At 34.6% G+C, this 18,185-nt stretch overlaps 2 protein-coding genes across 5 annotated transcripts; both read left to right on the top strand.

Moving 5' to 3' along the window:
- The first annotated feature begins 2,930 nt into the window (after positions 1-2,930).
- Positions 2,931-5,556, top strand: LOC133323003 (dual specificity mitogen-activated protein kinase kinase dSOR1). 3 transcript variants are annotated; one of them, XM_061531956.1, is made up of 4 exons: positions 2,931-3,046; positions 4,232-4,862; positions 4,929-5,255; positions 5,315-5,556. In XM_061531956.1, the coding sequence occupies exons 1-4, from the start codon at positions 2,952-2,954 to the stop codon at positions 5,429-5,431; spliced, it is 1,170 nt and encodes a 389-aa protein (XP_061387940.1). In that variant the 5' UTR covers positions 2,931-2,951; the 3' UTR covers positions 5,432-5,556. The 3 variants fall into 3 exon arrangements, with proteins under 3 accessions (XP_061387940.1, XP_061387939.1, XP_061387942.1); XM_061531955.1 differs by having other exon boundaries at positions 2,938-3,046; positions 4,223-4,862; XM_061531958.1 differs by having other exon boundaries at positions 2,940-3,046; positions 4,212-4,862.
- Positions 5,557-7,947: 2,391 nt separating this feature from the next.
- LOC133323013 (kelch-like protein 5) lies at positions 7,948-16,818 on the top strand. Of its 2 annotated transcripts, none has more exons than XM_061531970.1 (8): positions 7,948-8,209; positions 12,653-13,016; positions 13,088-13,465; positions 13,532-13,833; positions 14,017-14,224; positions 15,543-15,665; positions 15,802-16,032; positions 16,608-16,818. In XM_061531970.1, exons 1-8 carry the CDS (start codon positions 8,142-8,144, stop codon positions 16,680-16,682), a joined length of 1,749 nt encoding a protein of 582 aa, XP_061387954.1. In that variant the 5' UTR covers positions 7,948-8,141; the 3' UTR covers positions 16,683-16,818. The 2 variants fall into 2 exon arrangements, with proteins under 2 accessions (XP_061387954.1, XP_061387952.1); XM_061531968.1 differs by having other exon boundaries at positions 16,605-16,818.
- The last annotated feature ends 1,367 nt before the right edge of the window (positions 16,819-18,185 follow it).

Below are 18,185 nucleotides of genomic sequence, written 5' to 3'. Positions count from 1 at the left end.
TACTTCCAAAAGGTCATGTTTCATTAAAAAACTCCGCTTAACAAAAAATATATTGGTGTTTCGTTTTGGCAACATTAATTTTACATGGAAACTAATTTCCGGAACATTGGATGATCAGAATCGGAAAAAAAATGCTGACCATTATGGACCAAAATAAAAAAGAGGAGCTGAACATCAAGTTTAAAGCTGTATTAAGATTGTGGATTTTCTTTGAAACAATTTCCAAAAAAAAAATTGATCCGAAATTGATGAAAGCTTTATATATTTTCCATATATTTTAATACCAGGTTTATTGAACTTCGGTGAAATGAAACATATATCAATTATCCGGACTTCGCATTATTGATAATTGAAAAACCTTCAATCCATTTCAATTAAGCGGATTTTACTGTAAATTCAACAGTTTTACATGCAGTGACATCTAGTGGTGGATAGATACAAATATTTCAGCAGTAATGCCAAGTTTTCAAACAACCGAGTAAAACTACTTGCCAATAGATGGCTGTAGTTCAGTCTTTATATAAATTTAATTAATATATTTCTAATAAATAATTTAATTTTTTTAATATTTCAATAGAATTTCTTCAATTTATAAAGATGAACAGTGGGTAAATACCCATAAATAAAGTAAATTACCTAAATAATTCTTACCGACTAATGGCATAAGCAGAATGGATCCGTTGCGCCATTCGTTTAGTTATTTGTTATCGATAATACAACATCCACAATGGGAACGATAACGCTTGAAGTCGATGTGCATTGTACTTGATAAATTTTAAGCTTTTGGAGTAGTTCATGTAATATGGCTTTTGATATTGGTTGATTTGATATTAATTTAAATATATGTTAACTATTTGTGTGCGTTAAAGCGATACGAAAAAACGCGCAAAATCTATTAACGTCAAAACTAGATTTTTATCTATAAATGGTTCTCAACATATTAAATCAAATTTTGAAATGTGTCATTTTGTGGAAAACCTGTTTTGTAATAATAAACAAAGCTTTTATGAAAGAAAACGATCTTGAAAATTCGACTTTGTAATTTCTTCAAAGATCAAAAGTCGACTTTCGCTTTTCCAATACAAAAAGTCGATTAATCGATTAGTTGAAAGTCGACTTACAAATCCCTAATCATAATTTGCCTAAACCTCATTCGTAAACAACACGGTTTCCATTTAGTCTCTATCCCACCTCATTCGTAAACTTTCGGTTATACCATTTTGAGTTCATCTTTATCGGCCATTTTGTCTTCTCCTCCCATTCGTTAGCAGGTGGAACGTTTTTCAATTTTTTAAGTCGTCGTTTTTATTTTAGCTCCGTTCCAAAACCTGAAAGAATCTACTAATTTTACAAGTTTTGCAACATTTTACTCGAAAACCGTTCCTGAACCCATAAAACTGGTAAAGCATTGAATCAAATTTAAGAGAGCACAAAACAAAATGGCTTTCTCTTTGTAAACTTTTTGTTATGTTGATTTTGAAGTATTGCCATCTAATTTTGGCATATTTACTAGATTTGCGTTCCCGAACTTTTCAAATTATTTTGTACTCTGAGACTTGAAATGTTTCCCTTTTACTAGCTTTACTATTAAACAAGTGAAAAAGCATTAAGTTTATAATTTTTATACCCTCCACCACAGGTATACTGACAGGTATTTGAAATGAAAAAGTGGACCGATATTTATAATTCGGTTGAAAATCGCGCTTAAGAACCTCAAAATACCGAAAATTTGGGATGCCCTTATATGGGGGCTACCAGAAAAAGTTGGCCGATATTTATAATTTTTAGTAGAGATATTTGGTACGCAATATGAACCCAATGTACAATATTGCAGCGAATTCGGTTGAAAAGCGCGCTCAAGAACCCCAAAATACCGAAATTGGGGGTACCCTTATATGGGGGATATCCGAAAAAATTGACCTATATTTAAATTTTTTTTTGTGGAGAGATTTGGTACCTGCTAAGAACTCAAAATACTAAATTACAGCCAATTCGGTGAAAAATACGATAAAAACCCAAAAAATACTGAAAATTAGGAGGTACCGTTATATGGGGGCTACAAGAAAAAGTGGACCTATATTTATAATTTTTTGTGGATACATTTACTACAAATTCGCTTGAAAAACGCGCTCAATAACCCCAAAATACCGAAAATTATAGGGTCGGAAATGAATATTTCGATGAGTTACAAACGGAATGACAAAATTAATATACCCTCCATACTATGGTGGAGGGTATAAAAAGTATTGGAACAGACCATTTGTTGGCGAAGGTTTGCGTACGACGTCGCTTGAATCTTGGCAGAACGACGATTAACAAGCGAATTTTATGAAGGCTGGAGTCTTGGAGGCTTCCCACTGTTTTTTTGAATCTCTCTCTCTCTCTTTCATTATTCTTTTTTTCGTTTTTCCATATATAGTTCCTTTGCTCCATATAGTTCCTTTGCTCTTTATAGTTCCTATGCTCCAAATAGTTCCTTTGCTCCATATAGTTCCTTTGCTCTTTATAGTTCCTTTGCTCCATACAGTTCCTTTGCTTCAAATAGTTCAAAAAAGGAACTGGATCAGAGAAAGGAATTATATTAATTAAAGAACTGGAATTAGTTCCGTTCGTTCCTTTCTCGGAATAGTTCCGGAACTACCCAACTCTAGTCGACTTACAAATCCCTAAACTTTAGTATCGAGAAAATAGAATTTTGCGAAACAACAAAACATTTGCAGAATATTTAAATATTTTAAACAAATTGTTTTTCGCCCAAAATTCAACAAGTTGTATACGAAAATAAGCCCACTTGCCATCATTTCCCCGAATTAGTTAATCAGTAACATTTTGCAGTATTTCCATTGATATTTCCGTTTGCCGACATTACGCCCGAGGACCTAACAAAACATCAACCAACACCTCTCTTAACAAGTGGGAAGTACTCGGCCGCCGCCAGTAATTAGACAAATATGTCTAAGAATAAATTGAATCTGACACTGCCACCGGTCGATGCCTCCGATGCATCGCAGGCCTCATCACCATTCAAAACTCCATCTGGAACAGAGTAAATATGAATCACTATTTTATTTGTTATATTTTTGTTGTTCTTTTTTTGTTGTATTTTTTTATTCTTTTGATGATTAACATCATAAATGCTTTTACTCACTCACCTCTAGCCTCTGTATGAGAGTACAAACATACTTCTTCCTGTTGTACATACATACAAATATACAAATCACTAACAACACAATCATCGGAGTCACGGTGGAATATGCTATGCCGGTATAGCATGATGGAAAACGTTGATTCGGCTTAGAAGTTTCCAGAGGGACAGTAGATTTTGTTTTGTTGTAAAATGCCTACATTGTGTTGTTGTTTCCAAACAACAGCCAAGTCAAATCAAACATCTTAAAACATGCATATATTATTAATCATAACTGCATCTAGAAAGGGCGAATTAAAATAATATCAAAAATTGTAAATGCCATAAGTCACTTGACAGTTCTATAAATACCACTTAATATTCAAAATAGCTAAACTATGAAAATGATGTCATCCTTCCATCTTTTTCTTTTATGTAATTTCAAGAATAAGATTATCATTAGAATATAGATTTTACAAACATTTGGATCTGATCGATCTACATAATGTATAACATTGTAAAACAATCTCCTTTCCCAATTCATCGTTTACTGGAATATATCTTATGGTTGGACAAAAACCGATTCAGTACATGCATAGGAATGTTCACCAAAAGTAGAATTTAGTGTCGCAATAGCAACTATATACATACATATATTTTCTTTTAGGAATTGTATACATTCCGTATGGACATCATATATCCTTACTCTTTTATAGGTACTAAATCAAGTTAAATCAATAGTTAAATAAATATCTGCCATGTATGAATTCAGTTCCCTGTAATTTTAATGTAGTCCATTTTCTAATTTGTTGTGTTTTGTTTCTTCCCCCTTCGAATAATAAACCACGTAGCTTTCCTAATGTCTTTGCTCGTGAATACCACCTGTCTCTCATCTTCGCATTTTAGTGGTCGTACAATTCGTTGTTTCCTTTTTTCTCCTATTATCTCGAACTGTCCCTATCATCTTCAATAGATTCTCAATCCTGTCAGCTGTTGTCGTCTACTATTTGTGAGACTATCTGTTGTTGTTTCCTCATTGTTTGCCTTGCATTTTTTTGTTTTTGTTGCACAAAAATTCATTTAAAAGTTAAATTAAAGAAAACATAGTTTGCTGGGCAAGCCGAAGACGAGTATCGAGGCTCTGACGGAAACTCTGGAGGAATTGGAAATGGACGATACGGAACGGAAACGCATCAAGGTCTTCCTCAGCCAAAAGGAAAAGATCGGTGAGCTGTCGGACGACGACTTGGAGAAGCTGGGAGAACTGGGTTCCGGCAATGGTGGTGTAGTCATGAAAGTCCGTCACATACCCACACAACTGATAATGGCCCGCAAATTAATACATCTGGAGGTGAAGCCGGCAATTAAGAAACAAATCATACGCGAATTGAAAGTGTTGCATGAATGCAACTTCCCACACATTGTTGGCTTCTATGGAGCATTCTACAGTGATGGCGAAATCAGTATTTGTATGGAGTATATGGATGGTGGCTCGTTGGATTTAATCCTTAAAAGGGCTGGACGGATACCCGAATCAATTTTGGGTAAAATCACATTGGCTGTGCTGAAAGGACTTATTTATCTACGCGAAAAGCATGCCATCATGCACAGAGATGTAAAGCCAAGTAATATTTTAGTCAATAGCAGTGGTGAAATAAAAATCTGTGATTTTGGCGTCTCTGGTCAATTGATAGACTCCATGGCTAATTCATTTGTGGGCACAAGGAGTTATATGTCGGTAAGTGTCTACATATTTTATTGAACATAAATGTTTTATTAATTTACGTAATGTTCTCTGTTTCAGCCTGAACGCTTACAAGGTACCCATTATTCGGTACAGTCGGATATCTGGTCATTAGGTTTGTCATTGGTTGAAATGGCGATAGGCATGTATCCCATACCACCGCCAGATGCCAAAACTATTGAGGCTATATTCTCCTCCAAAAACGAGGATGGCACACAGACTGTGGTAGAGCCCAAAGTCATGGCGATATTTGAATTACTGGATTACATTGTCAATGAACCCCCACCCAAATTGGAGCACAAAGATTTTAGTGATGAATTTAAAGAATTTGTAGATATTTGTCTTAAGAAAAATCCCGAAGAAAGAGCAGATCTGAAGACCCTACAGGTGAGTACAACATTTTTTTTTTTTGCAAGGCGTTGTAATGACATTGTTTTCTCTCTTAGCATCATCCCTGGATACGTAAAGCCGAAGTGGAAGAAGTGGATATTGCCGGTTGGGTATGCAAGACCATGGATCTGCCACCCTCGACACCGAAACGCAACACTTCACCAAATCAATAAATATTTATTTAACCACGCCCCTTCTCCTACTGATAGTAATCAAAACATTTACTACTAGACTTCTTGTCTGAACAACCGAACACCAGCCATTAACAAACAAAAAAAATATGAAACTTATTTAAATGAAATATATATTAAAAAAAGAAAGAAATATTACATTAAGTATTACGAATAATAACGCAAAGCATATATACATTTCGTGTTTATTCTTTCCGATGACAATTATTAATGTTTGAAGGAAGCTACCTTTATGAAGGTAGCTTGATATGATAACACGGACACTGTGTTTTTTTGGTATAATACGCTATATTTCTGGCATAGTCTAAATTATATAGATTGTCTATTTATCTATTTAAAAAAAGAATTGTTATAATTATAGTTTTATATGAAGTTAGTTTTCTAATTCCAGTTGGATAAGATTAAGTCTCCATCATCTAACTAGAATCTAGTAGAAATATTACGATATTTGTTTAAAATCTTGTGGGGTAGGTCCCAAACGGAGTGGGTCTGTTCCATCTTTATTTCATTTAAAACTTTAATATTCATTTTAAAAATCATTATTTAGTTTTCACATTTGACTCATGTAATGACTTAAAGCAATGCGGTTAATTGTTAGACCATTTTTGTAAGTTATTGATCCTATCAGGCCTAGTCAACATTGAAGCAGCACATGGACTTTATAAAGTGAGAATAAGTCTAGATGTTGACAGAAGGTGCGGACCTTCTATTGGGTTTAGCAAAGTTTGATCAGAACGGAAAATCCTTTTGCAAGATAATTTAAAAATTTGTTTCAGCAAAATGGTGACCTTTAAATTGTACTAGAAGGGGTGGTTTGATATTCCAAATATAAAATATTACGATGTGCAATGTTTGGATTAAATCTGCTTAACAGTTATTTAACAGCAGGACAGTTTTGACTATGAATTTACTGATAAATGAAATTGGAAGAGTTTTGTTTACAAAAAACTTACATTTTCTGGCTCTGGTATGAGTAAAATTGGTATATATGGACTAAATGGACCAGATATGTGGTATAAAGCCCTTATTTCGATCTGGTAATTGTGATTATATCATCATTACAGGTTTAAAATTTCCACAACTATTATGTACCATCACGCTAAATATGATTGCACTTCCTGATCTTATATATAGCCCATATGTTAAGTTATACTAAGAATAAAAATCACTCGGAGGCCCTTGGTCCATTGTGCCATCCGTCATAAATACAAATTGTGGTGTAAGATATAAAAAGTTAGACCAGACAGAAATTAACTACATACTTGTTAAAATTTAAAATAAAATTGGAAATAAATTGGAACAACGATGAAAATGCTGCCAATCAATCGCCGACTTGCGGTATCCCTAATCGGCAATTCTCTACATGCCTCTTTCTCAACAATGCGGTGTCCACTTTGGTCCATCTTTATCGGCCATTTTTTCTATTTCTCCTTCCGTAGCAGTTGGAACGTTTTTAATTTTGTCATGGCATAACTCATATCAAACAAAACAACAAAAAGAAAATTTGCTCGCGATATCAACAACAACATTTGCAACAATTCGCGATATAAACAATTAATCTGCTTAAAAAAGATAATAATAACAAAATTTAATTTTTCTTTCTGAAAAATGTTAATTACAACAACAGCATTCGGTGGAAAACGAAACATTTGGCGTTGCTTGGAAATGGAAATGTAACCGTGACAAACAAGTGCGAATTAAATCGGTCTCCCCCAGTGACCCTCACCCATGGTTTGTTTGTGGTTTGTGAATGCGAAAAAAAAATAAATTAATGGTTCTTGATCGTCGTCGTCGTAGCCTACCACACGCCGCACCAACTACGACGTTCCTCAGCTCCACGGTAAATTGAATATTGAAACAGTGCACTATTGCGGTGGCTGGCGGAGGCAAAGGCCAGGAAAGTGACGGCAGTTTGTCTTTGCCATAGCACACAGAACAGCAACAGCAAACGACGTTGTATTTTCCATCAGTTAGTCTTTGTTTGAGTGCTGGTCGTATTGTAACAACAGAGCGGAAGAGCAGAGCAGAGAGCAGTCTGACTACCAGCACAGAGAAAGAAAATCCACACGAAAACTTTGTTCTGTTCTGTCAGTCACTTAGTCAGTTGGCCAGATCCAGGTGCAGTTGGGGCAACACAGAACAGAGCTTACCACGTACAAGAATGCTGGCTGTACTGGTCAGTTCTTGAAGTTCCTCCAAGGTGACGGGACGACGGTTCAATTAAAAACAAAATTGCATTGTTCGATGTTGCAGTGGAAAAAGGCAACGTTAAAGTAAACAACAGTGAGATTTTTTGTGTCGAATATTTATTGGAAAAAATAAACAAGAAAAACAAAAACACAAATAAACCATAAAAAATAGACAAACGTCAATAATTCTACCGGAAACGCAGTTATAGATAACTTTGGGGTACCCCTCTCGAAACCAATGATTTGTTGATCTCAGTGCATTTAAACTTCTCGTCGTGAGCAAACGAAACAAACGCCGCCGCACCACCATGGCCAACAGCAGCAGTAACACCAACAAAGAGAGTCCCTCACGGGAATCTACAAATTCATCATCCGCCCGCATATCATTACTCACCGATGCTGAATCATTCTCACGCGACTTTAGTTTGGGTAGCCTAAATTCGGCCGTAAGCCAAGATGAGTTCTTCCGTTGTACGGATCATGCGGAGAGTGTCTTGAAGCGAATGCAATTGTATTTGGAAAATCATCAATTGTGTGATGTCGTCTTAATTGCAGGCATAGATGGCAGACGGTAAGTTCAAAAAAAGAAATAATAAAGCCAATAACAATAACCAACAACAACAACAACAAAAGTGGAAAGATAGAAAGTTGTATTTTGCAAAAAAAAAAAAAAAAAAAAAAGAAGGAAAGAAATGGGTCATGATGAAGTATGCAATATATTCAAAGATGATTGAATCTAGAGTGATCAGAGTATAAACAAAGCGCATTTTCTTTATAGTAGAATATCTCATCAATTTTGTTCAAGTTTTTTTGCAGACTGAATCTACTGTTTTAAGGATATAGACTGATTTTTCGGCTTTTTTAAATAAGGGACGGGCGAAATTGGTCGCTATAAACTTTAAATGCCTGATATTTATTTATTTAATTCATTTCGTAATACAATAATGTCGTTATAAACGATTGCGAATGTATAATAACAAGGGTTGTGGAGTTAAGAATCTTGGTCAGATTCCCACTTAGAAAAGATGGGATTTTTGTAATATTTGTTATCAGCAGGATTTACCGGTTCCGATATTTGGAATTTCGGACTTCGGACTTTCATTGATCATTAAGGTCTATTTTGCGCAAATAGACCTTAAGGCTCAACAATTTTACCAATTGTAATTTTTCTGTTGCAACCCTGTTATTGATCAGCTGAGAATTATTCCATGATATCTGGGTACCCCTTGTTTATAATTTCATTAACTCTTATACTGCGTGTCAAAATTCTATTAAGGGAACCCCCCCCATTCTCGATTTTTTATTTTTAAGATTTTAAATGGACTGGTAAATGAATACCAATGCTTGTTAAGGTTTGTAACTTGGCACATATATCTTTGAAGATTTAAAAAGGAAGAAAAATAATTTACCAAAATTTTTTGTTGTTGTTTTTTTGGGTTCAAAGAAAAGTCCACATTTTCGATGGCGGGCACGATAACTCCTCACTGGAACATCGGAATCCGAAAATTCCAACTGTGTTAGAAAGAGGACATGTCTGGCTCTCGTATGAACTAGGATTATTGACTTCGCACAACAATTAACAAAATGGCGGAACTTTGAAATTTTTTTTATGAAAAATCGCCTATTTTTTACCACAAACTAAGTTAAAAAATAAGGAAGATTTTCACCGATTGGCTTTATCCTAGTTCATACGAGAGCTAGACATTCCCAGAGAAACGTGTCAAAATTTGAAACCGATTGGATTATTAGTTTTTGAGTTATCGTGCCCGCCATTCGTTTTGAGAAAAACGCGTTTAAAGTTTGAGAAACCCTTTAGCCGTCACTTGATGCTTACACAATAAATCGGCTATATCTTCAAGAGTTCTTGAGATTTTCACTTGAAATTTTGTAGGAACATTCTAGAATTAGAGTAGGTTCGAATTAAATCAAAAAAATTTTTGACACCGAGAATGGGGGGGGGGGGGTCCCCTTAAATCTATCAATAAAAATAAAGGGGAAACAAAGATACCATCGATCCAAATAAAACGTATCAATTAAATAGTCCACGATGATTCGACAGACTAAATCTAAATTTTGCACATAATTTTTCAAACCTAAACTGATTTTAAAATTAAAAAATTAATTAGGAATGCGGAACTTTTGATTATATTCTAAATTCCTGTAAAATTTTAACCACGATATATATTAAAAAAGTACGTCAGTATCCAGCCTCTATTCAAAATATAATCCTATATACCGTCACTAGATACTTGTAAAAAATTAATGAAATATTTTGGTTTTACATATATGGTTATAATTTATTTCCTGTTCTGAAGATAGAACAAAGAATGCATTGGTCTAAGCATACAACCAAGAATTTCATAGAATGATCTGCCTACAGGATATATCATTTAACAAAGTGTAATAATTAATTATAGCTCATGAATGTATTTCCAGAAGTAACGCCATGTCACAAAACATGGATGCTAGTCAAAGTTGATCTCCTTTGTGTTGCACCAACAACAACAAGGATGACAGAAAAACAAAGAAATTGCAAATTTCTTTGTTGAACCATTGCTACCGCGATCCTTTATAAGTTTCTTTGGAAAAACTATTATAGCAAATCATATCATCTCTCACACTTTACCCCCTCCAACTACATGCTGAGTTTTTCATATTTCCCAGCATGTATTGCAAACGTCGTTTGGCATTTCTTTTATTGTTTTGTCTTTCCGTCAGTTTGCCGCTTGGCTATTAAAACAAACAAATCCATTAATTTCCCACATTAAGAGATTTGCAGCAACAGCCAGAAATCGCCTCAGCATCGTCAACGTCATCTTCATCAGAAGAGCAGCAGCAGCATCTCTTTGTTTTTTGTTATTGTTTTAATATGGAATCTCAAGACACAACTGTAAGTTTCTTTGTTGTTGTTTCTTGCTGGGATTTACTTTTCTTGTTATTGCATCTTGGCTGGTAGAGCTGTTGCTCGGATGCCAGTTGCTGATGCTTTTTTGGTTTGTTTTTTTTTTTTCATTTCGTATCGTATTGACAACAATGAGAAAAAGAGACTACGATCGGTAGAAAGTGAATTGTATTTGTTGTGGCCTGACAATAACGAATAGTGGTACAACTACTACGACGTCAGCTACTGCTGCTGGTGCTGGAGAACTTTGCATGATGCTCAACGCTTGGGGTCGTTCGTTCCGTTGTATTGTTATGGCCGATGATGTTGTACTTGATGTCGCAGTTTTTATTTATTTTTTTGTTTGTGTTTTTGATTGTTGAGACTTATTGCTGTTGCAGACATACGACCAACCAGCTAGATATGCATGCCGCAAATACAAGTACAAACCATTCTCACATATATATGTATATATTGATGTTGTCTGCGTCCGCTGTTGTTGTATGCCACCGCCACCATCATCTATTCCCCCTGTCGTGTTAGGAATGATCAATTAGCTTGTTGTAGTCATCGTCGTTCATTCACTTTATTAATTCTTTGTCGAGAGGTTTTTGTTTTTATTTTTGTTGCTGCTGCTGATGTTGTTCTTTTTTTGTAATTCTTGTAGACAACTTTTGCACATGCTTTTCAAACAAAGACAACCAGTAGAGGTGTACCATCCATACTCCATCCATATAGATGCATTTATGGATATATGTATATTTGTTTATTTATCATAATGGAAATGGTATTGTTGTATTTTTCTGAAAAAAAGAATAAGAATTACATTTGTATGTCAGTGGTAATAAGAAATAATTTTAACAGCTCTAAGATATGAACGATTTTAACTGAAGTGATATGTATATAATTTTTTTTGAAATGTAACATATATTTGTAATTCCGTTTTTTTTTTTGTAAATATAAATATTTATTTATTTCCTAGTATCTATATTTGTCATTTAATAGAATCATATGTTACGCTTTATGTATCGTTTTCAAAGGGATATTTAATATCAACAATGATAGATTGTATTACTATAATGATTTATGAAATATTTTATTTCCGCAACGCCGACTTTTTATTCATTTCATTGTATTTGTCTAGTAACTTCTGAATGCTTTTGTATACAAAAAAATTGGCGATATGATATAAATAACAATAATTTGTTGCACTGTTTGACTGACGAATATATTCCACATACTCGGGCAATGTGGTATGATTTGTATTATTTTCGAAAATACTATTTAATGTTAAATTTTGTTTTTTTTTTATAAGGGAAAATCCAATTTTTTCCAAGAAAAATATGTAATTCTTAAGAGATTTATGTTTGATGGCAGGAAAATAGCGGATCTATAGTCAATCTTTAAAGATCGTAAATTGCTTTAGCTTAGTTTTATATTTATAACTGAAAGAGTTTAGTGTCTTAAAAGTAGTACTGGATTGATGTCCTATGGTTTTGTTAAAAATATGTGGAAAAATTTGCAACACATCCAGAAAGTATCCAATTGTATTAGGCATACGATAATATAATTGAGTTAGTGTAGATTCCACTGCCGTGAGAAAGGTTGATAGTATTTATAAATATTAAGACTGACCCTTATATGACGTTTACTTCTGAACTATCAGGTCTAGTTTAGCCAAAAATAAAGTAAATTTTATAATTATCAGAACCTTCGAAAATCTTGAGGCAATTGTTTTATCTTTTGTAGAAACACAATGCAACAGGTGAATGTAGGATTGTTTTTCTTCATATTCAAATATTTCTTCTCCAAAATATTAATCAAACTCTGTCACAGGGTCTCATCGAATCTAATGGATTTTCTGAGAGATCAACGGCAACCCCATCTGTAATCTGTGTCGTATAAATGCTACAGTACTTATACGCCACCAGTTCATTCAAATGTATTTTAAATGTTTATATTCCTGACCGTGGTTCTTAAGGCGCATACATAACATCATACTCATACGTCACAACGTGCATAGCATGGGAATCTGAATATCTTTTTTTAAGGAGATTCAACCCATTTATTTATTGTTCTTTTTATTATCCTTTTATTTAATTAATCATTTAATTTATCTTTTACTTCATCTAGAGTGCCTGCACATCGTTTAGTATTATCCGCATCGAGTGCATATTTTTCAGCTATGTTCACAGGATCTCTGAGAGAAACAAAAGAAGAAGAGGTAACACTGGGCGAAGTCCATGGTGATGCTTTGCAAATATTGGTGCAGTACTGTTACACCGGATTCATAGAGCTGAGAGAAGATACTGTCGAAACCCTTCTCGCCACCGCTTGTCTATTGCAATTGAATGCCGTTGTCACTGCCTGCTGTAATTTTCTCGCCCGACAATTACATCCCTCTAATTGTTTGGGATTTGCATTTTTTGCCGAACAACAGAGCTGCAATACATTGTTGCAGTTGGCCACAGCCTACACATGTCAGCATTTCATGCAGGTGAGATAAGATAACGGAATTTATTTGATTTGCAATTATTGAGATTCATATTTTGTTTTTTCTTTATATAGGTTTGCAAAAATCAGGAATTTTTCCAATTGAATGCCGATCAATTGGCCAAATTGCTGGCAAGTGATGATCTCAATGTTCCATCGGAACAGGATGTCTTCCATAGTCTAATGTCATGGATACAACACGATCCGAATAATCGTGAAAAACACATTCCCGAATTATTGGCATTGGTAAGACTGCCTCTTTTACCGCCATCATTCATAATGGATCATGTTGAGAGTGTTTGTGCCTCAAATGAATGCCAACAATTGGTAATGGAGGCTCTCAAATGGCATTTACTACCAGAACGAAGATCTCTCATCTCATCGGAACGCACAAAACCTCGAAAGTCAACAGTAGGTAGGCTGTTGGCAGTTGGTGGAATGGATGCCCATAAGGTAAAGGTAGATATTATTGTGAATACGGTCATAAGTGGTGATTGGAGAGATGTAACATAATTGCAGGGTGCCATTAGTATAGAAAGTTATTGCCCACGTCTGGACAAGTGGACTGCATGGAAAAATATGTCAGCCAGACGTTTGCAATTCGGAGTGGCTGTTATGGATGATAAGCTGATAATAGTGGGTGGCCGTGATGGCCTTAAAACCCTCAACACTGTGGAGAGTTTGGACTTGAATACCCTAGCATGGACACCATTAAATCCAATGGGAACACATCGTCATGGTTTGGGTGTTGCTGTACTGGAGGGACCATTGTATGCTGTTGGCGGTCATGATGGTTGGAGCTATTTAAATACAGTTGAAAGGTGAGGAAGAAAACTTATGTATCAATTGAGAGAGCAATAAAATTCGGTACTAGAATAATATAATTATAAAAATGTTGAATTATTATGCAGTTTATGTTAAGAGCGTATAAAAATCGAATTTTTGTACTGTAATGCATTTGAAATCATTAAATATAATGGTAATCCTTAAACTTTACATTTCAGATGGGATCCTGTGGCCCGCACTTGGAGTTATGTAGCTTCTATGTACTCAATGAGATCTACAGCGGGAGTTGCTGTGTTGGGTGGCCGTTTATATGTTGTGGGTGGACGTGACGGGTCTGTGTGTCACAGATCAATTGAGTGTTATGATCCTCACACAAATAAATGGACAATGCGTGCACCCATGAATAAAAGAAGAGGTGGAGTGGGAGTAAGTATAATTATTTCTGCTTTAATTTAAGATTTCTTGTGAAAATGATAATAATTTATATAATTACGTGGTAATCTATGATAATAAAATTCCAATATTTCCTAAAAAAATTGGACAAAATTTATGTGGGAAGAGAAATTGAAATATTGAGACAATTTATTTTGATATCTCATAGAAGAATTTATTAATTTATTAATAAACCAGTGAGCGGAGCAGTATAGTCGGACGGGGCCGACCATGCGATACCCTACACAACTACCACGAACTCTAACTTTCTGAGGATGTTTATTCCGAGTCTGAGTAATATTTCGTGATATTTGGCCCCTCTTGTCCGATTAGAGGTTAACAACACCACTTCCTTACTTTTTTCGAATATTCAGTACAGTCCTTCTAATTACTTGTCCAGATTACCTTCACGGTGGGTTGTGTTGTGATTTTTGGATTATACTCTACTCGAAAACACACAAAAAATTATGTTTTCGGTCCATTTCATCCCAAAATTTTAATCTGATCATCACCGAAAATTGTAGGCGTTGTTCTTGACCATAACTGGAACTTCATGAAAAATGTCAAAGCCATCAGCGCGATATTTCTCCCTCTAATGTGGTAATGGGTTACTGAATAATATCTGAATACGTAAGCACCTGTAAATATTTGACTGTAACTCCCACATCTGAGTAGATACATCACTATATTTGGTATCAATTTAAAGGCCAACCTGACTTTTGGATATGCTATCAACTCCTGGGGTCTACATCCTCCAGGAGTAAATATGTATGCCATAGAATACAAATTTTGTCATTTTTCACACAAAAGTCAGGGTCCATTTGACCCGCTAAATATTGATCTTTATCAAAACATGCATGCTTATTCTCTGACCCGATCCCCTTCTCCATGCAAAAATTCGCGGTGTTTGGGCCATAATTGCGGCCTCTGGAACGACCAGAAAAACCGACAAAAATTTAGTATTTGGTCCATTTCATCCCCTAAATATCAACCGATCTTTTCCAAAAACAATAGGGGTCTTCATTGGCCAGAACCCATCCTACATGCATACATTTCGTGAAGATTGGTCCATAACTGTGGCCTGTATCGTGTTTACAAATTATAATGGACAGACGGACGGACGGACACACATGTCTAGATCGACTCAGCTAGTCGAGATATGACGATCGGTATACTTAAAGGTTGGTCTAGGACCAATATTTCGCGGCGTTACAAACATTTGGGGCTGCACAAAGCTATAATACCCTGACAACATAGTTGTGTAGGGTATAAATAGTTTATTAACGTGTTGTATATTTGTTTTCTTTTCAAGGTTGCTGTAGCTCATGGTTTTATTTATGCATTGGGTGGTCATGATTGTCCCGCCAGCAATCCATCTGTATGTCGTACTGATACCGTTGAACGGTATGATCCTAGCACTGATACCTGGACTCTAGTAAGTAAACATTAATTAAATCTGGATTTTCAGTTGTCAATTCTCATACAAATTGAGAATGGCTATAAATACGATTATCTATCATAAATCAGGACTGAATACATTTCTACTGTGCTATAATAAATATCTTCCACAGATTTGTTCCTTAAGCATTGGCAGAGATGCGATTGGTTGTGCATTACTGGGAGATCGCTTGATGGCTGTGGGTGGTTACGATGGCAATCATTATTTGAAAACCGTTGAAGAATACGATCCAGAGGCCAATGAATGGACCCAAGTATCACCACTAACCTACAGTCGGGCAGGTGCCTGTGTGGTGGCCATTCCAAATATAATTCCTTCGACACCACCGCTTGCCAGTTCAACAGTTTAGTGGATTATTTTGAATTTTTATTTCGTTTTTTTTGTGTATCGAACTGTTAACATTATCCCGTGTCTTTGTCTCTATATGCCTGCCTGTCTGTCCACCAACCTTACTGTCTGTTTATATAGCCATCATAATATTAAAATCAATCAATCTATCAATCTGGCGAGCATGTAAAGTTCCACAGAACAATGTTTTGGTGTTGTTGTTTTCCCCATAAGACATACCGGCCATTGACCCGCTCGCTCACTGTTGGTTGCTTTCCTATTTTATTACATAGCACCGCTGTTGCTTTCGTATCAATATCTACATATATATTTTTGTAACACTGTATTTGGCATGTCTTGCTTTAGGTGCTTTCTTTTTGCAGACCACTCGAAATGGACAAAAGGACATAAAAACAAACATTCCATCATTGTGTTTATATATTTATTGTTAATGAATGTATATAACCCGAGTTATCATCCCCACTTCAAATCCAATCCAACTTTATATATTTAATATACATTGTTTTTACTTTCCTTTCTTGTATTTTTTTTCCGTATTCTACTCCAATTTTATTTGTAATTCATTAGAAGGTATGGAAACCAGTGAGATTGAACCCCATTTGCTACCGCCGTAATGTGGAATTTGTGGATTATTATCATCTATAAGAATGTGAATAGTTTTTTCACTTGCAACTGATATTTTTCTAAAATTTTATCTTAGTATTAGCCCAAGAGCATACGTATTATATTTATAGCAATATATCAAAACAAAAAATGATATTTTATAATTTTAATCTTTAAATTTAAATAAATGAAAGCACACACGCATACAATTATTATTATAGAAGATAACGAACGAACGTTATACACGGAAATGAAGATGTTTATATTTTATTTTTATTTTGGGGAAAGGAAAATTATGTTTAACATTGCTAAATCTGAAAATAATGAATAATAGTGGAATGTAAAATGATGAATATGTATTATATATATATATATATATATATTAAATTAGAGCGAGATACATGTTAAAAGTTTTTTTTTCTCTGACAATTTATTTTATTTATTTCTTTCTTTCAAAAATGCAATTTGAAGCCTCAAAGGCCGATTTTAGATAAATTGCAAACCATACTACTCCATGTAATAATTAAATCTTAATGACTATCAGCCTTATTCTGGATATTTGCTAGGGAGATATCTCGCATGTAAAAAATTTTCGCTTTCACATTCTCGCCTTATTCTGAATGAATAGGGAGTAGCAAAAAATGCGAGATGCGGATTCGAGTTTTCGAAAATGGCGGTGGAAAAAAAGATTCGTCTTGCCATATCGTAAATTACGTTGCAATGTGTGTGGCCATGTTGTAAATTAAGTTGCAAAGGCAAAAACACAACGAATAATAGGAAGAAATCTGCGATTTAATTAATTAATTCACAGTTTATTATTTCACTACATAATTGTGTGCCTTTTATTTAATTCCGATATTTTATCTCCCCAAATTCTTAAAGTGGCCTGTTGTTATGATTTGCTTTAAAAAAAATTGTTCTTTCATAATTTTTATATAAGTTTTTCACTTTTAAGCGGCTCATCAGGCAAATTTGGGTTTTCCAAAATTTATAAAATTTTTTTCTTGAGAGACAGATCCTCACCCAAAATGTCTGTATTTCGCCTCCAAAATGCATCGAACTCGACTTAAATATTCCTTATTACCTTCATACATTCCTTGCCAATACTTGGTTCAGCATGCATCGTTATCAATAGGATTTCCAATGACATTTTATTGGTTGTTTTCCAGTTAAAATTAGCTTACTATCATTTATAATATTCTAAATCGTCATAGAATAAGTATTGTGTAAATATTTTTCATAAAAATGGTTATTACATATGTTTTTGTAGTCAACTCCCTTTAAATTTATTAGCGTAAAATTTCGCACAAAATTTCATCTCATTCTCCTACTCCCTGTAATTCAGAATACCTAATTTTTCCCCAAAGCGGGTTTTTTCGCTTTCGAACTTCATTCAGAATAATGCGAAAACGAGAATGCGAAAAAATTCACAGGAAAATGTTGTTCAGAATAAGGCGAAGGGAAAGAGCGAGTAAATTCACATGGAATTGACATCCAGAATAACGAACGAACGTTATACACGGAAATGAAGATGTTTATATTTTA

The sequence above is a fragment of the Musca vetustissima genome, unplaced genomic scaffold (assembly GCF_032173495.1).
Source record: "Musca vetustissima isolate MV318-11 ecotype Yass unplaced genomic scaffold, APGP_CSIRO_Mvet_v1 utg3678, whole genome shotgun sequence".
In the NCBI taxonomy this organism is placed as follows: domain Eukaryota; kingdom Metazoa; phylum Arthropoda; class Insecta; order Diptera; family Muscidae; genus Musca; species Musca vetustissima.
Note: the sequence above shows the minus strand (reverse complement) of the source record. Positions and strands in the feature narration are given on the sequence as shown.

Excerpts from the sequence above, each read along its gene's own strand:
- LOC133323013 (XM_061531968.1), top strand. The coding sequence starts at position 8,142 with ATGCAATTGTATTTGGAAAATCATCAATTGTGTGATGTCGTCTTAATT. Across the intron at positions 14,225-15,542 it reads AAAGAAGAGGTGGAGTGGGA|GTTGCTGTAGCTCATGGTTT; the intron begins GTAAGTATAATT and ends TTTCTTTTCAAG. Across the intron at positions 16,033-16,604 it reads CACCGCTTGCCAGTTCAACA|AAGGTATGGAAACCAGTGAG; the intron begins GTTTAGTGGATT and ends GTAATTCATTAG.
- LOC133323003 (XM_061531955.1), top strand. The coding sequence starts at position 2,952 with ATGTCTAAGAATAAATTGAATCTGACACTGCCACCGGTCGATGCCTCC. Across the intron at positions 4,863-4,928 it reads GCACAAGGAGTTATATGTCG|CCTGAACGCTTACAAGGTAC; the intron begins GTAAGTGTCTAC and ends TCTCTGTTTCAG. Across the intron at positions 5,256-5,314 it reads CAGATCTGAAGACCCTACAG|CATCATCCCTGGATACGTAA; the intron begins GTGAGTACAACA and ends TTTCTCTCTTAG.